The 18,578-nt window shown below is 39.0% G+C and overlaps 2 protein-coding genes across 2 annotated transcripts in view; one reads left to right on the forward strand and one right to left on the reverse strand.

The window, feature by feature from the left end:
- The window catches only part of LOC111235167 (VPS10 domain-containing receptor SorCS3-like), a 54,219-nt gene extending 50,912 nt beyond the window's left edge, over window positions 1–3,307 (forward strand). The window contains exon 27 of the mRNA XM_022763503.1: window positions 3,235–3,307. Coding sequence (XP_022619224.1) covers window positions 3,235–3,299 — 65 coding nt within the window. The 3' untranslated portion in view covers window positions 3,300–3,307. The remainder of the gene's footprint in view (window positions 1–3,234) is intronic.
- Window positions 3,308–8,342: 5,035 nt separating this feature from the next.
- LOC111235187 (VPS10 domain-containing receptor SorCS1-like) overlaps window positions 8,343–18,578 on the reverse strand; it is a 47,157-nt gene continuing 36,921 nt past the window's right edge. Inside the window, exons 22-28 of the mRNA XM_022763528.1 lie at window positions 18,368–18,491; window positions 17,622–17,734; window positions 15,634–15,768; window positions 12,163–12,262; window positions 11,590–11,698; window positions 10,319–10,473; window positions 8,343–8,454 (exon numbers count right to left, since the gene is read on the reverse strand). Coding sequence (XP_022619249.1) covers window positions 8,396–8,454; window positions 10,319–10,473; window positions 11,590–11,698; window positions 12,163–12,262; window positions 15,634–15,768; window positions 17,622–17,734; window positions 18,368–18,491 — 795 coding nt within the window. The 3' untranslated portion in view covers window positions 8,343–8,395. The remainder of the gene's footprint in view (window positions 8,455–10,318; window positions 10,474–11,589; window positions 11,699–12,162; window positions 12,263–15,633; window positions 15,769–17,621; window positions 17,735–18,367; window positions 18,492–18,578) is intronic.

An 18,578-nucleotide genomic window follows, 5' to 3' on the forward strand; every position in this document is an offset into this window, starting at 1 on the left:
CAAAAACTCAACTTTATTTCAGTTTTATATAAATGGTTCTTCTCTGAGCGAGGATTCCATACATTGAAATCTGGCACAGATCTCAGCTCCCTGGAACGGCACCACCAATGCAGCATGTCACACACCGCACGCACAACTTCAGCATCCGCACAGTTACCAGATATCACAATGACAAGCTAACTTTTTGATTGCTATGGCTGACATCCACTGTGATGTCTTTTAGATGAGAACTATTCGGTCCTTGCAGACAGAGTGGATTATTTGACAAAAGTAGCAGTGCAGTGCTCCTGACACAGACATGTGGGCTGCAGGCCTTTTTTCTGGTCACTCAGCACTTTGGCTATTTCTCATTTCTCAGCTGTTTCTACCTTTCCAAGTCCTTGCTGATCTGAAACAAATTAACTCCGTTTTTGGTCGCTTTCAGAAGTGTTTATTTACAAAAGGGCAGCACAGCATGGGACCTTTGATGTGGGGCTCGCTAGATTAAATGAATTTACAACTTGCTGTTTAAAGATTTCATCAATACTCTGAAGCTTGGCTCGATTCTCACGCAGTCTGACTTTGGCTGGGATACAAATGCTCCCACAAAGCTTCAATCCATTTCACAAGTTTACAGGAAGATCTAAGGCTATCATCTGCTTTCAGATGAACTCAGTAGATCAGATCACTGTCCACCTACTACACAATTAATGATAATCATTCACCTATCATGGATATTGCAGTCACTGGTTCATCTGCAGTATTTCTCACTATTGCGAGAATATTGGGAGTACTCACTAGACGTGTAGATGTAACCGTATTAAAAATATACCTTGTCGAAATACAATATTCCTTTGAAATATATTTTATGAAGTATTGAATTTTCCATTGCCCGTTTTAAGGTAGGTTGTGCTCCAGCCAGTGGGAAATATGCCCCCTAACAGAGGAATACACATTAACCAGTTTTGATTTAATTAATGTCTGGGTTCGGTGATTTTTGTGTGCTCTTAATAAATGGCTTTACAAAGCTCTAATAAGAAGACCTGCTGGTCCTAGACAGTCACACTGCAGCTTCAAGCTATCAGTCAAAATTCATAAAAGTTAAAATGAAGATTTGAACATTTCAAGCAGGATTTGACTGATTACAATGAAAATTGTAGGTAATGTAAGTTTAGTTTAGGATTTTAATTTGATTTATGTTAATAGCAATCAGCTCTGAAGAACTAACATGACAGCTCACATGAGCTCATGTTTCATAATAAGTAGACATTTGCAGTTCAGTTGAAATCAGAATGAATTAAGCTGTGAAAGAGATTCAGGATTACTGTGTATGATGCCTTGCTGCGGGCAGGAGGTCGTCAGAACAGGTCTACTTCGAAATAAAGTCAATTTCCAGGTAGACGTGTTCTATTTCCTTAGTCTATTTTAAATATGAGACGCAAAATAAATACTATGAAAGAAACTATGGGGTTATTTCTCTAAAAACAGTTCTCTGATTAGCATGAATTATTCTCTGACCACGTTTACACTTACTGTGGGAGTAAAGAAATGTCTTTGACAGTGAGAAATAAAAGTTAGTCACTTCTACTTACAGTGTAAGAATAAAACATTTAAGAGTAGCTCTTAATTGATCACATGACATCCATTAAGAGACAAAGATTCATCCTACATCTGCTCCATTTTTTATCTAGTGATAGTTATTCTGCAAAATAACGTTCGTAATTAAGTTTTATTTGTGTAAAATCTTTGGAGCTGTTGTAATGATTTTTTTCATAATAACAATGTACTGAATGACAATGTGACTGTGAGAGGTGTTGCTTGTAGTGATGAACCTACAGAGAATCATCACCTGAATCTGCAGCTCCCCTCTGCCTTATTGAGTTGTCTAGTGAGTTTCAGCTGTTTTACTGTTTTGGCTCTCTCAGTGTTATTTTCAGCAGCAACAGGCATATTCAGTGAAAAAACTCAACAACAACCCACTGTACACTATACCTGCTCCACCCAAAACAGCAGACAGTCACAGTTAGGGATTCTCGGCTGAATATAGTGGATAATTTAGCAGCTAAAACGCCAGATATTTCCCTCAGGATCTGGTGGAAACCAAAAACAGAGCTTAAAAAAAAGTGTATATTGGATTTAAATTTGTCAGATGCCCAGAAATACAAATGCAAATAAATGAATGTTATTGAAATGAAAAAAATGTGGCTCCATAACTGCTGGGTTCAACATATCAACTTAAAGATGCCAGTGTCGTGTTCACAACCTATTTCCACTGCCTTCAGGTGGCCAAAAAAATCAGTTATTGCACTTGTTTGATCAATCCGGTGGGAATTAGCAAATGAACAACCATCTAATATACATGTAAATATATAGATTGGGATGAAATAGATCAGCTGAAATGGAAGCAAAAAGAAAACCGAACAGGAACAGTAGAGAAATTCTGCTGCTGGCAGACGAGGAACAGCAGAGAAATCATTTTGTACAGCCAGTGAAAGCATGTGTCAGAGTCTCTGTACTGCAGCCATCTAAGATCAACTTTTAGCCAACTTTTTGAAGATCATTTTTAAATAGTAAGAAATTTGATAAAGAGCATTTATTCTTCATTTTAAACTTCATCTCATCTTTTTCTTTTTTTAAATTGTGATTTTGATACAGACTACATAGATTTTACTCTTAAAATATGCTCCATATAAAAGCAATTTAAAAGTCATAAATCACATTTTCTTTAGCAAATCTGAACTGACAGCCAGAGCTTTACCTTGATGAATTTACTGCCAGGTTATAAGTTATATGGGCGAACATGAAATTAGCTTCATGCAGCTTTGTACAAATCACTGAGTTTAAACTACTGACACAGTTGAGAGATAAAAGTGCCACCTTTTGAAAAAGCCAGTGTCTGCACAATCTGAACGACCCTACTTGTCACAGCGATCCCATCTAATCAGCTCTTCATCACCAGCTCAGCCCTGCTCGTGTAGCCCATGTTCCTTTTGTTGAGACAACAGGGGGCTTTTCGACTAAAATGCCCGGGTGATGAATTTATAATGAGGTGTAAAAGCATGTGCAAACCATCTGATGTTCATGTAAAAAAAGATTAGAGCAATCTGGATTGAACTTTGAATTTTCTGGCTGATGTTTAAAAACCGTTTTTACTTCACACCAACATCAGTGTCACGTTGTGATGTGCATGTGAAGTTAAAGCAGCTGACTGTCCCTGTATTTAGTCTGTTTTATCATTTGTTTGCATGTTTACAGGAGGGATTGGAAGAAATATGGAGAGAATTGTTACAAGGGAATTTCCAAACTGTACTAATGTCTAAGACATGCGCTCTGTTACCCAGTAAGTACAGATTGTTGTGTTACAGTTGTGCTGAAATTGTTTGCATTGTTTTTATTTGTTTATTTCCTTTACGCTTATAGCTGCTATCGTTCAAAGTCATGTTTTTAACTCACATGGATAGAGTAAGTATCTAGTTTACAATACTTGATGAAGATCAGTACACCAAGCCAGACTCTGGGGCCTCTAGTTTGAGGGCGGTGAATTGCTACAGTACCCGACACAAAACGTCCAATTAGTATCAGGAATCCTTTGCTCTTTACCACCGCCATGGCTGTGACATTACTAATTTGGGTATGTTATGGCCAATTTTTTACTCCCTGTGACATCAACATGCTTCTTCATTAGGATAATATACAGATAGGAGGCACAGACTGAGTCACTAAAGTAAAATACCTCAAAAGCTTCGACACTACCGTAAGAACCAGTCTGCGAAAAATATTGATGTAATGTAAATGAGAAAAGGTTAGCACAAGAGAGAGAATGTGTAGGCTTTACTGTACAGGTTTGATAAAGTCACCTTAAATTCAGCATCAGATTTCATGAGTCACTTTACAGACATTTAGGCCCTCAAGCCATTACAATATTATCCAGGACTTGAAAGGATCAACTAATTTATCGTAATAAAAAAAATGTTTCTGAAACCTCACGGTACTTGTTAATGTTTCCCTCTGTCACACAAAATGAACCGAGAGGCTATAAGATTAGCCAAGTGTAACCATTTTATGTTGTTTTGCTAATAATTTTGCCTTTTTCTTTTACATCCTGAATGAATAATAAAACCCCAAACGACAAAGAGTTGTCAGTGAAGGCAGAACAAAATGTTGCTCTGCCTCCATGCGACAGAAATACAATTAACAGGTCATTTTAGGTTTAGCCATCATCTTGATATGACACTTTATGCTCTGGATAAACATTAACATTTACCGCCCTATAACTAGAGGTCTTTGATTTGTAAATATAATGAATATATATAGAAAAATGTTGAAATCTGACTGTTGTGAAAGCTTCTAAGAAAGAACTGTGTTGTTGGTTTTGCTCTGTAAGATAACATGGTGCTTTCAATGACTTATCTTTCACATGATGGTACAAAACAAAACTTTGATATATGAGAATGGAGGTCTGGCCTTAGAAGTGGAAAATACAGAAACTTGTACATATAATAAGATGGAATGTAAATCTATACAGTAGCTTCATCCTACATTATTGTAAACAGGAAGTAGTCTGTTTCCATGACCTTCAGTCTCACGACAAGCTGTATGTCCTTTTTTTTTTTTATTTATTAGATTTTTTTTTTTACAGTAGCATGCCCTAATTATCTGTGATAAGAGACTTAAGACTATATTAGGGTGAGCAAGTACTGTACATATATATAAATATATATATATATATATATCTCATGGTGATTTTGAAGTTTACTTAACACATTAAATAAATTATTAAACACACTGTCTAATAGTCTAGTTGTGCAATTGCCCAGAAGTTGTGCATGATCTGATCTACTGTTGCTTTTTGTGGATGATATAAAAATCGTCTTGTTTTGAATCATATTTCTTACTGTGAACAAATTGCCATTTTGAAATTGTTCAAAATAAATGTATTTTTTTATGGAATTATGTTTTTCTATTACGCATGCACCTACAGTTTGTGTTGTAACGGATTATGTGAGATATTAATACGATTTACACTTTTTTTTCCTATAGCAAAAGGAGGGCAAGACAGACTTTTTGGCTGTCAGTGAATGAGAAATGACCATGTTGTCATGATCATGAACCTGGAAACAAATGGGCTCACAAAGCTCTGTTTTTACAACATTGCCAGTCTTATCTGAAGCGCAGGTTCCTTGTAGCAGACGGTGTATCATTCTCAGCCTACCACTTATAATGATCCCAAAGAAGTTCTGAGGGTCGACTTTAATGGGCAGAAGTGTGATAACACCCATGTGAAGATTCCCATCTGACACTTAGACTGAGCTTCATTTTACCTCCATCACTCCATCACTCAAGTTGCCATTTACAGACAGTTTTCTATTTAATGTGGACAATTACTGAGGCTGAAGTCGAGTGATGAGAAACAGGTGATTTTGTAAAGAACTGCTTGCGTCACCATTGCTCTCTTTCCATTCTTTTTGAAAAAAAATGAACACTAAAATGGCTTATAGACACTGAGGTTAGAGGACAGCACTGTGCGGCTGATTGGCTGAAATAACTCTTCACACTCAAAACCGTAGCAACAAGGCCCTTGTTCCTCTGTTTTGCATTTTGTTTGCCACTTCAACAGCTTCATATCACGCACCAATCTTCATCACTCCAACAGCCATCAGTGCCCCGAGAGTCTTATTCTCGCTCCTGCTCTCAGTCTGAATTAACACCAAGGCCTTTCTCTAACTGCCCTGGGATGTTCAGCGGCGCACAATCAAATTGAACGGTGACAATCACTAATGGATGATTCGCGGCAGCCAGACGCTGTAATGTAGCACTCAATGAAAGGAAACATGCTCATCAATTTCACACTGTGGCTAACACAATATTGCTGTGGGTTATTGTTGTGGGACATTTTTCATTCAAGGTGCTACCCAGTCTGGGTAAATCTTCCTTGACTTTGTGTGTGTGTGTGTGTGTGTGTGTATGTGTCGATTTCCTGGAGAGGAGATAATTAATTTGTAGCACAGTGGGAGAGCCAAAGAACTAGCCCATTAGAATCACTCCAGGCTATTTGGTGCTTTTCATTGTGCTCCCGCTCGGCCCCACTGTATCATGCAAATGGCTGCACTGAAACTTTGCACATGCTAAGCAACACTTTAGAGACAGAGAAAATTCAACAGTGAGAGTCCCCATTGATCAAAACTTCCAATTTGTGATTGAGTCACAGTCAGATAAGGTGGAGTCATAGTTTTTCCCTTCATGAGGTCTGTTGATTGAGTTGCGCCGCAGACGCCTCCATGGATTTTAACAGATCGAAGACAGAGAAAATAAGCTGTTTATGCTCTTAGAAATGACTTTTACAACCAGCCACACTGAATTAATGTTTGTGTTTCTGCTTTATTCTGCAACCATGGTTACTTCTGCAAGGTCAAATGAAGAACACAGTAACAACCCACTGAATAATCACGTCACTTGTAATGAATGAGTCGTCTAGCCTCTTGAGAAATGGAAAATACCGCAGTTCACATTTCTAACATTTCATTTTTCTCTTAATTAAGACATATTTTAAGTATCTTGAAAGATCGAAAAAAAAAAACATCATGCAAATATGTTCACAATCGTATTCACAGGTTGATTAGTGGGACTACAAAAAAAATTCCGTTAAATAAATATCAAGCACAAAATAAAACTCTTCTGATGATCGGCGTGGAGAGGCAGAGTTCGTCTGATGAAGAGTACGAGTTTATTTATGCTTCAGGCTCAATCGGAGGATTGGAGGGAAGAAGTATGGAGAAGCCTCTAGTCAATTTGTCTTACTGACATATGATGCTGACAACATTTAAAAAGAAAAGTTTGATGAAGAAGAACTTCAGTACTTATCCCAAAGAGACAGCAGCTGACCAAAGCTCTGTGCGTAGGCTGAGCCATGTTGACAGGAGATACGTCTTCTCTATCTCTGCGTCCCTCGCAGCAAAGGAGATGAACAAATCTTCAGCCTTTCGTCCACCGAGTCCTTGGGGGCAAACCTAGCACACAGACTGCAGGCTCCTCTGCTTCACTGTAAACTGAGGAAATGTCAGGTGGAGATGCTGGTATCAATGTGGCTAATATGAACAGTCAAGAATAAATAAAAGGTATTTCAACACAACCCCCCCCAAAAAAAGAGCATGTTTCCATTCAAACCTGGTGCAGTTTCAATGTTGTACTTTACCTTTAAGAGGGCACCACAACCTTCACAGTGAGATCAGTTCAAAGAAAAACAACAAAAGCTTCAGAAATATCTTGTAACTGTGTCAAGGCATCTTTTTTAAAATGTCTGGTTGTAAATCTAGTAGCGAATAAACCTTGAACTAATAACTAATTAAAACTAATGTGAGACTGTGGCACTTTTTTTTTTTTTTTTTACTGCATTACAGCAAGTGTCTCTTTGTTAACACAGTAATTATTCAGAAGATTCACATTTTGTTTTCCCATCTAGAAACCAGAATGTACAAGAAATGCTCCTGGCATCAAATAAATATGGAGCACAAGTTTAAAAGTCATTGCATTGTTTAACAGTCAAATTGACTGTAAATCAATCAAATACAAGAATGCTGCTGCAATAATATTCCATATGCATGATTCAGATTCAAGGATTTTTTTTGTGTAATCTGTTTTAAAGTAGGTTTAACATTTATGATGCTAGCATTCATTCCAGTGTCACTAAAATAACTTATTTAAGTCTCCTAAACAAGAGGGATTGCTCAGTTTCTCATCGACTGTATACACCTATCTAGTACACCCACTTTAATCTGCTGTTCTTATTTTTGTTATGACACATATAATATTTTGAGCGGGAAAGAGACAGACTTGATGGAATACACAGATCTGGGACTAGAAGCCCTCCTCCATCTCCTGGATATTGCAAGCTTTCATTTGATGAGACTCTGGTGATAAGATTTACTGATTGTACAGAGCTTAATGAATCTGCGTCCCTCACTGTCTCACTCAGATAAGCTATTTCCACATAGTTAAACAAAGTAAACTTCACAAACACAAGCCCGAAGAACAGAAATCAAAGCATATTTTGAGACATTATTACACATCACTTCTGTTCCGCTGTTTGACATTTTCATATTTGAGCAGACGCAGCTGTAACTAGCTGAGACAAATAACTTTTACTTCTTCCATTATGGATGTACATTATTTACATAAAAAGATCATTGTCCTTGCAAAAATACAAGTATTTTCAGTCAAAAAGTGTCCCTTTTCAAGACGCAAGTATAAATCTGTACAGTCTCCTCAGAGGGATTAGGCAGCACAGTGTGAACTGGTCCATCCATGCATGGGTAGCAAAACACTCGAGACCATTCATTGTGACCGTGGTTTCATAGCTTGCTGGAAGTAACTGCCAAAGAAGATGTATTGCTTTTGAGTCGGTCATAGACTCTCAACATTAAAACACATGGGGCGCTTCATCAGAGAGCTTGATGTCTGTGTGAGATGGCAGGTAGCCTGGCGAGGGAGAAGAAAGGAAAAAGACAGAGGAGGAATTTTATGTAGCTATTTGCATGCGGGTGTATTTTTGCAGGCAAACACATTTATCTTGGGCGGGTCGATTGTTTAGCTACGGGTAGAGGTAAATCAGCTGGAACCTCATAGATATTTCTTGATGAAAATGCTTTCACCACTCCGCTACTTTCCTGATGCACTAATTATTTTATTGGGTCAAATAATTCACCTCGACATTTCATCACTTTAGCCCGCACTTGATTGTGTTTCACTTACCTGTGAATACTAATACCGCGCTATGTCAAACTCAGCTTGGCAAACACATAAATATTCAAGATGTAATAATAACTGTATCTTGGCAACTCAAATGATAACACCAGGGGAGGAAGAGTCGCATCAGCACTTATTAATAAGCGAATACCAGGTATTTCTTCCTCGTCGATGAGCTTCAACTTATGACCGCTGTTTGCCAGAACTTTCTTTGCTGTACTAAAGGATCAGATCAAACATTTTCTCAGTGATGAAGGAAGTGGTGTTTATGGTGTGCTCAGCATTTAGCAATTAGATTAAAAAAGCAATTAAAAAAAGCATTTTGCAATTAGATTAAAAAAATTCAACAGCAACATGTTTTTCCAGTAACAATGTCCTGGTTAAGGTATGGTCACATTTGCCTTCTGTCCAATCAAACTGCTCCACACTCAAATCCCCAAAAAGGATATGAATGTCACCAGTGTGCTGTGGTGATGAACAGATATGAGCAGAGTGATCACCTGCTGTAAGTGGTTTATAATAGTGACGCTGCAGTTTGTAGCCTGGTAGTGTAGCATTGCGCTAAACCAGATAACAGCACATTGCTACTTTGTTTTTATTTCTTTGTGGAGCGTAATATAATATAGTGCGTGTGCATGTTAGCCTGAATTAGCTTTAGCTAGGTGTGCCTAAAAAACGTTGTCTGTTTATGTGCAAAATTTCAAGCAAATTGTAGCTACAGCAACAGCAAGAGAAGGTTCTCCTGATAATGGATCGCATTATGCATTTGAATGTGAACAGCCAACTCAGTTTACAAGTCAGCTAGAATGATGACTACGTTGCACACACACAAACACACACACTGCTCCACACTGTTTCTGCAAATTCACAAGAAAAAGTTGAACAAAGTAAATTTGCCGGAGGTGACCAGGAGGTTGCTACTAAACAAGAAGAAACATCCATGAATTTTTCAGGCAAAGTGGCTTCAAATTAAGTAAAAGGAAGATAGAGTGAAAATTCACCAGCTCATACTTTCACAATTTTTCTCTTCACTTTGAATAGTTTTTATACAAACTACTTTCTACTTAAGAAATAGTTCCAGTAAAAAAAAAAAAAAACTGTTCTGTGGATTATCCAGAGTAATAGGGAAACAGTTCTAGGAAAGACATGTTGATATTGAATTCTTCTAAATGTGATTTTTTTTTTTTTTTTCCTTTTTCCAATTCTGTCACTACAAATAATGAAATTCCAGCCACCTCCACAGTGTTGGTGTGGCAGCGGGAATCACAGAGATTGATATCTCAATACAAATAAAACCACTAGATACCACTAGATATAATACACAAAATGTTTTTTATCATACGAGTGAATTGACCCTTTAAGTGATTCCAACATTACCAACATTTTGGTGGCTTTGGAAGGTGATACATTCAATGCAGGTGGTGATTACCTGACCTCCTTACAGGTCTAAAACTACAGACTGAGTGACTGAATACAACAGCATGTAAACAACAGACCTTCAAAATCCAACACAAGAGTCTGAAAATACCAATGTGAGTAAACCCTGTGGGTTCTTGAGGTCTGACTGTAGCTCTAAGGAAGAAAACTAGACACACACCTCTGCTTTTTGAGTCCAACTGTACATCCACATGATCCAGTGAGGTCAGCTTTTCCCCCTCAGGGTTTGGGACTGCTATGGAGGTCACTGTTGGGATGACCTCTTGTTCTTTGTCAGGCTGCTCCGCTGTGTATGTGTTGATGCCTGGGATCTTCCTGTAGGTTATGCAGAGGAGAAAAGAAAAAAAAAAAAAAAAGATTTAAAAAAAAAAAAAAACAAGTTAATGGAAACCTGCCATCAGGTCTGTTTCACTAATGCTTTCACTAAGCATAATGTGTCACACACTATTTTTAACTGTTAAGAATGGGAGAGGATTGCTTGAAAGCTGGAAACTAGGGCATTTTGCATTCCACTGGGCATTGCTCTCTCACTTTCATATTGTTCACCTCAGTTTTCAATCAATTTTTCATCCCCTCAGATGCACCCCCAATTCTGCTTAAAACTAACATCTTGCATTTCTAATTTCAGATTCTTCCCCTTGTGACTTTGTGCCGCAGCTGGTGCTGTGACATTTGAGGCAGCCTTTGAAACTCAAAGTTGATTTCTTAATGTCGTAATTATAATCCAGAAAGTTAGAGTTAAGTAATGTTTTACTTTATAATGAGTAAAAATTCTACAAACTCCTGAGGAAGTAAACCATCCCCCTGTGATTGGCATGGGATTACCTGCAGCAGAGGATGCTATTTACTGTATGTCCCTCACTGTATAATATATGTTGTCTCAGGACTTATCTCCTCAACCTTTCCTGCCATTCTGCAGAGTATGCCTCACCTTGAATGGCTGTGTTTAGCATTTCTGAAAGGTCAACCCTCACATTGTCAGATAGATGAATATTGATAACTGCAGGACTCTGACACCCATTCAGCACTGTGGGAGAATTGATTAGACTGTCATTCCCTGTAATATTCTGCAGATTGAGACAGAGGGGAATTGTCTTCTTCCTCAAGCTATTATTGTGCTGCGAGTGTCCATAACTCAGAGATATATGGTGTCTGAATACTTCTGGAAAGTTTTAGCAGTTCAGCAGTGAGGTGCTTGCTTGTAGATAATGGGACCAACTCTAAATAGAGCCATTATGCAAACACACACACACACACACACACACACACACACACACACACACACAAATAAAACAACAATATCACATCTATCTTATGGTCGATATTTGCAATGATGTGAGGCTGAAAATCTGAGGATTCATTTTCAACCGTTTTCCCTTTGACTGTGCTCTATATGTGGTTGCAATATCCAATATCCATTATATACTGTACCTTTTAAATTTATATATTACAAAGACGGCCAAGCCCATCAGTACGACTGAGACGAGCATGATGACTGCAGTGCCGCTGTGGCCACTATCACTGCTGTCCACAAGAGGAGCTTTGAAGGAGAAACAATAGAAAGAGAAACTCAGAGCACATTCAGGCCAAAGGAGGAGAAATTAATATTTTCATCTTATATGAGCATAACTTACATAATAATCCTATTATGTAACAAGCGGGAATCACCACTGTCTTATTATGCTGACAATATTTGAGAATCATGACCAAGAGAGCTAATGTCCAATCAACACTTTTATCTTTTCTTTATGGTTTAGTTTACTTTATTTCACCAGGATAATCCACTCACTATCAACGCAGCTCCCCAGGGTATTAACATGTATTACAACATGTATTAAGCTTAGTATGTTTGCTTGTAGACCTACAATTCATCTTCATCTCCAAACAGGAAGAGCTGCACAAAGTCTGGCCTCAAATTTAGAGACAACCAGCAGAAATGCAACTTTTTCCTAAAAATGGATTGGACTGTTCAGGCAGGTGTGCGGCAGATGCAAGCGGACTCACCCGGAGACAGCCGCGTGGCATACACGTTCACCTGCACCCCCGGTTTGAGTGTGAACTGGATGAGGTCTTGGTTCAGAGCACTTAGCAGAACCTGAGAAAGCTATGAGGAGTGACCGAGCAGAGAAGACTCTGTTAGCAGCGGCTGCACAGCAATATTCAACAGTCATCAATATTTCAGCTGCAGTCATTTCATCCAACAGCCCTGAATTATGAATCAGAATTTTTGCTTCCTTCTAAAGAGGAGCAAATGTTGATCTGACACGCGGAAAACCAAACCTGCTGCGGCGAAACCAAGCAGCCTTTTATAAGCGATGGAAACCCTATCAGGTAAAAGGGCAGTCTGCCTATAGTGTGGCAGTGACATTTGAGAAAAAAAATGATCTTTTGCTATTTCTGTCACATGGGGGACTTTTTTTAGTACACCTATTTCCAAAACAACATGATTAACCAATGTAAAAGTTCAGTGAGGCAAAGCTATTGAAAATCAAAGGATGTCCTATTATCGTAAAATTGCCGTTTTAAATTTTCCCCCTGAAGTGCCTCAAGTTCTTCTGCTTTTCACACCTAGATGAAGCAGTCATTTAACAAGAGACCAAAATGCCTTCCTGGAGCCCATTTGAGTCCTTAGCCATGCCTCACTAATTCCATCTCGCTCTTTCTAAAATCTTTCCACTGGTTAAAATTAGACTGCTCTACACAGTATGAATAATTACTTTTTGTTCTAGTGGCATATCAGGGTCAGTAAATCTATTACACATTTTAATAAGCCGCTCCACGCATACACTCACCACATGCACGTGTGTATGTGTGGGCACACACTCATTTAGTGCATCCACATTGCAAGTCATTCACTGGAGATGAGAACAGTGAACTGAAGATTTATTACCCCATTGTCTGTGAGGTTCTGCCAGGTAATCAGACAGGCTTTAGATAAATACATCTCTTTAATTCCCAATCCAGGCCGCCTGCCCCAGTTTGTCTCCTTTCTCGATGGTGCCAATTATATGATGCATCAATGTAATTAAATACCTATTAACTTAGTTCAAGACTGACTGTGAGCCAGCAAAATTATGTTTTCTTGTGATACACTGAGGCTGTATCCGTTATGATGAATAAATGAGCATATCTAAGCAGTGCTTATCAGCTCCGTTTAATTGTTTTGTTTATATAGCGAACAGCTTTCTATAACATATGAAATCAGTTTTGAAGATCCAGGAATCTTATTTTACTATAAGTAAATAATAACAACTATGATGCATGAGGGGTTGAAATTATTACGGTTTTATTATTATTATTATCTAAAGGTTTATCCAAGTGTCTAAACTTCTAAACGGTGGCGCCATGTACTGAGATGCTCTGTGGGTATTACTCCAGGCCTCTGACGGATGCTGTTTCTGTGCTTTTACATGGGCAGACATTGCCCTCTAGTGTTGACTTTATGCATCACTCTCTAAGAGGGAAATACAAAGTGAGGGAACATTAAATCATTTAGCATGTAGGCAATAAAGACACAAAATCTAATTTCTGAACGGTGGAGCTTCTCTGAAACAAAGAGTGCAATCAGGGGGGAAAACATGTTTTTTTTGTTTGTTGGCAAACAAAAACAATCCTGAATTAACAACTGCATGATTAAACCATAAGAAAATCATGAATATGGTAGAATTGAGGAGCAGTTCTTTGATTGAACGACTCCACGGGTAATGGAAGGGGTTTACTCTAGAAACTAATTGAAAGGGAAGTCTTATGGAGCTATAGGAGATAAGATCCTATATGCCTGCATGATAATAACAGTCGAGCTATAACATATTCCTCTTGTTCTCTGTATCTTCACTTAATGGACTGCACCAGAGTTTTTGCATCTTTTACCCCAATTACTACAACAACGTAGAGTCTTCATTACTGCTGACCTTTTCCGAGAAATAACATAGCGTTTTCCCTACCTACCATGCAGCCAGTGGTGTCTATTCATTTCGCTGTGCTATGAAAATACTTTTGCAGAGACTTTAAACTTGGCTGACTTTGATAATCCATCACAGTGGGCATTATGTCTGCATTTATTTTTGTCAAAGTTAACCTTATTGCTGTGTGGCGATGGAGTGCAGAGTTTCCAAATCAAGCCGCACTTAAAACTGTGTTACACCGCGACGATAATGTAACTTTGACAAATATAAATGTGGACATGATGCTCATTGTGATGTATTGCCTCACCCAAACAAGCTTTAAGACGCTACAAGTTGATTTTCATACCGGACTGAAATGAATGGAAACCAGTAGCTGCCTGGAAGGGGAGGAAAAAGGATTCAAATGTATGTGAAATGCAAAACATTTCATAAAAGAACTGGAAAGTAATCAGTGAGGATGCAAATTAGGTTTGATATTCAGCCTCTTGTATAAAAGATTTTGAATCTCACAAGGGAAAGAAAATGGGCCAGGCAACAGAGTCATAAAGGGGAAATAAAAAAAAAAAAAACAAGCAAAAAAAAAACTGTGATATCCAACTTTCCAGGTAGTCAGAGATAAGAGAGGAGGCATCTGCGCAAGTCCGAGTACCTGTTCACTTTTTTAATTACAGTGTGCACACACTTTGTCAGTACTGTGCACAAACAAAGAGGAAGGGCAGTTAAGATGTAAACTTTTCTTTGAAACGCCTCTCGAATATGTGAAACCTTGAAAAAAAAAGTATCTCCAGGCCAGGGACGACTTTAGTAAAGAAACTAAACAAGCCGAGGATAGAGGACCTAGTTTGGCATATTCAGTCAAGCACATACGAAAGATTAAAGACAACAAATATCTAATATCAGGATTACAATTGAACACAAAACTGACTCAAAAACTATTCAACTGCCCTTGTCAATCGGAAATAAGATATAAGAGATACTGGAGCATGATTGCAGAAATATATGGGAAAGCCAGATGGCAACTCCCGGATAAACTCACAGGATGAATTATCTTTTAGGGCTAGCAAGAAAGCTGTCATGGAAATGGCTGCAGCCAAAACCTCCCAACAAAGGATGCAACTGTCAGTGAAATAAACTGTTGGGAGTAACTGACCTTTATCTTGACAATATGAATAATATGTGAAATAATGGAAAATATACTGATATACTACATGGGTCTATATGTGCCTATTATATGTAACTTCTTACATACGTATGTCATTGAAGAACTGCATTTTAAAAGTATTGTGTTGTTCCCGTCAATCCACTCATTGACAAGGTTACATCTTGTGGTGAGAGAAATGACCGAACATCATAAAATATGTTCCCTTTTTAATAAAACAATAGAGCTTAATAGTGTTGTACTGTTTTGAAACTCAAAAGTAAAGAGCATGTTCTCCAGGGACATTCTCTCTGGAGACAGTCTCTTTGACTTCCTCAGCTCGCTTGTGTGTGTGTGGTTTTAATTATCGCAGAAAACCACATTGTAGTGAGCATCTGCCAGGGCCGCTGAAATGATTTGAAGAGAGAGTACCTGATCCAGGTGGGCCCACTTTTCATCCGTGGCTCCATCTCTTGACCTCTTCTCAGGCACAATGAAAACCTCGGCCGTGGTTGGTAAGCCCGGTAGCACGGTGACCAGGAGCTGATCCTCACTGATTCCTGTGACCTTTAATAGTAACAACAAAACCTCATTAAAAACAGGTTTTTAACTGACACTGACACTGTGTGGTGAGATTCTACGCTTTGGCCCTGAAATACGATTCTTAGGGGTTGCCCGTATTAATGAGTAAATACTGTTGGCTTTCTGCTTCATATATCATTTGCCTAAGTACAAGTCACTGTCAAGATATAATGCGTGGATCAACTAAAACATGCAAGTGCAATTTGACAGTCTTTGGTAAAGGCCAGGGCTTTTAGTGCATTTATGCCGTAACCAGAGGTCTGCTGTCAGTTTCCTGGTGTAAACCATGGTAATATCTGACAAGACAGAAGGTCAAAGTGAATGTTTCATACTGAGGGCTACTGTAGGATATATATAGAGCTCAGTATCCAGGTCTTTTACATAACCTGCTGCTTTTTTGACATCCCCGCAGTGTCTGAGATGGAAAACCAGGCGCACTTAACCACAGTTAGGCTCACTTTACTTGAGGTTTTGGTGTTCTCTCAAGGCAATTGCATTCATCTCTCTAAAGAGCAAATGGCAACTGTCATGGCAGAGCTTTTATTGCCCTTTAGTGTTTTGACAAGTTCGGTTGAAAGCTTGTACTGGTAGTAATGATTTGAGGTGATGTGCTACAGAGGGCTGACAAATTAATGGAAAAACCAACATCAAGTGTCTTTGTAAGTTGTTGTTCCAGTTTGACCAAAACAGCTTCATTGATTCTTTGTCATAGATTCTCCAAGTCTCTGAATTCTACCGGAGGGATGAACCTCATTTGACCAAAAGAGATTCGCTAATTTTTTGTTTTGATGATGGCGGTGGAGAGCGCTGTCTAACGTGTTATTCCAAGATCCCCCATAGTTGTTCAATTGGATTTTGATCTGGAGACTGTGAAGGCCATTAGTGATGGGCTGATGAAGCCTCGTTGAAAGTGAAAGTGTTTTAACTTGGGACAGGTAGAAATACAACTTTTCAGAGGCCGCATCCTTCGGAGGCTGCATTTGAAGACAAACTGCGTCACAGCAGCACGACTAGGCTGTTTCATTTGGAAGGCTCCTTTAAATGTCCCCGACTTTTCCTGTGTAACAAAGGCTCCAACAGGTGGATCCTTGGGGCCAGAAGCTATCCCAAGATTGATTGCATTCCGGTAATGAACATAATATAGCAGCAAACAATGCCAACAGAGAGCCTGGGGATTACACTTTTAAATTTAAGAATTGGGTTTCAGCTCGGTTGAACAGCTAACAACTGTTATAAAACCGAGGGCCTTAAAACCTCAAGTTTTTGTTAAAAAAAAAAGTTACATGGAAGTGGCGCTTTGTGACGCAATGGAAAGGGCGAGCGCAGCTGATAATGCAAAGCAGAAATCCTCCGTAGGCCAGGCCGTCTCATTTTGGTTTGGCCTTCACGGTCTACGACGGCAACGAAGGCCACGCATTCGTTGGACGTCGTCCTCCCAAGGATGCGGCCCCTGAATTGAGATGTTACTGACTCCTCAAGCTCCTCTATAACTTCACATCACTAATTTTAATTCTCATTAAACCACTCAGTGAGGCCTTGTTAACTGTATGGAGGCATGTGTATTTGTTATGACTGCATTCATTTATTCAGGTTTTTCCTTTAGTTTATCATATCTGTATGGAGGCGTGTAGAGGTGAACAGCTAATTGCACAGCAAGCGAGGTGACAGACACTACCAGACCATTTATCAAGCGGTGGAGTGCAACGCTTGACACAAAACCACATGCATACATTACAAATGCAGCATAACTGAGAATGGAAATATTAGTGGCTGGTGCAAAGCTGCTAATTGCCAGAGTCAGAATGAGGTCTACTGGAGTAAGCAGCTGAAAAACTGACCTGAACCATGGAGCTCTTCACCACTCTGCAGATGTCCTCTCTCCACTCAGACACCCCAGGGTTCATCTCGTCCAAATTAGAAGAAAAGGCCAAAACATGTGACCGGAAATAATCTGAAATGGTCAGAAATTAAATTTTGTTAATGTACTTCCCCATTATGTGGGATCCCTCTTCACAAAAATCCACTTCAGTTTTCAAATAACGCCCCTAAGTTTTTGTTGTGGTGGTCGCCTGGACAGAGTCAATTCTGTACCTTAATTGTGAGAGGAAAATCATTTTAACAATTAAAAAGAAAGAGAGAAAATGTTTACATACATTCAGGAAAGATAGTTTAATGCATAAATGTAGAAGTTCAGTTATTAGTTGTCTGTGACTTTACAAGTTCTCGTCAAAACATGGACAAATGAAAAGAAAATCTTTTGGGGAAAAAAAGGCTTCAAAGTCGAGCTAAAAGGTTAATTCTTAACCAATTCTTATTACATGGTCCACTCACTCGAGCTCTCAGCCACATCTCACGGCCTTCATAGGCAATTGGAGTTCGGTCCTTGAGTGGAAACTGGGGTTACTGTCTCACCCACATATATAACCACCTGTTATCACATCCTGTCCTGGAAAAACCAAGTGAGTGGTCCTGTCATCCAGTTTTTGTTTCAGTCAAAAAGCTCTGACTCCACAGTTTTCCCTGTATTGCTGTAAGAGGCTGTTTAAGTGCAATGAGTAAAATAAAATGAGAATATATGGTTCACCATAAACTGCCACAGTCATTTGGTCCTGATGGACAGTGTTGCCAACTGAAGCCTGAACAGTGACACTGTGGCTTCCCTCCTTGGAGAAAGTGAAGGACATCGCTCCTTCCAGGGTGACAATAGGCTGAAGGCAAAGACAAAGACAGAGAGATGTACTGTGACTTGTGAATCTGTCATTGCGTGGTAGCGTGGTAGCGTGGTAGTGAATGCG

The sequence above is a fragment of the Seriola dumerili genome, unplaced genomic scaffold (assembly GCF_002260705.1).
Source record: "Seriola dumerili isolate Sdu_G_001 unplaced genomic scaffold, Sdu_1.0 BDQW01000478.1, whole genome shotgun sequence".
In the NCBI taxonomy this organism is placed as follows: domain Eukaryota; kingdom Metazoa; phylum Chordata; class Actinopteri; order Carangiformes; family Carangidae; genus Seriola; species Seriola dumerili.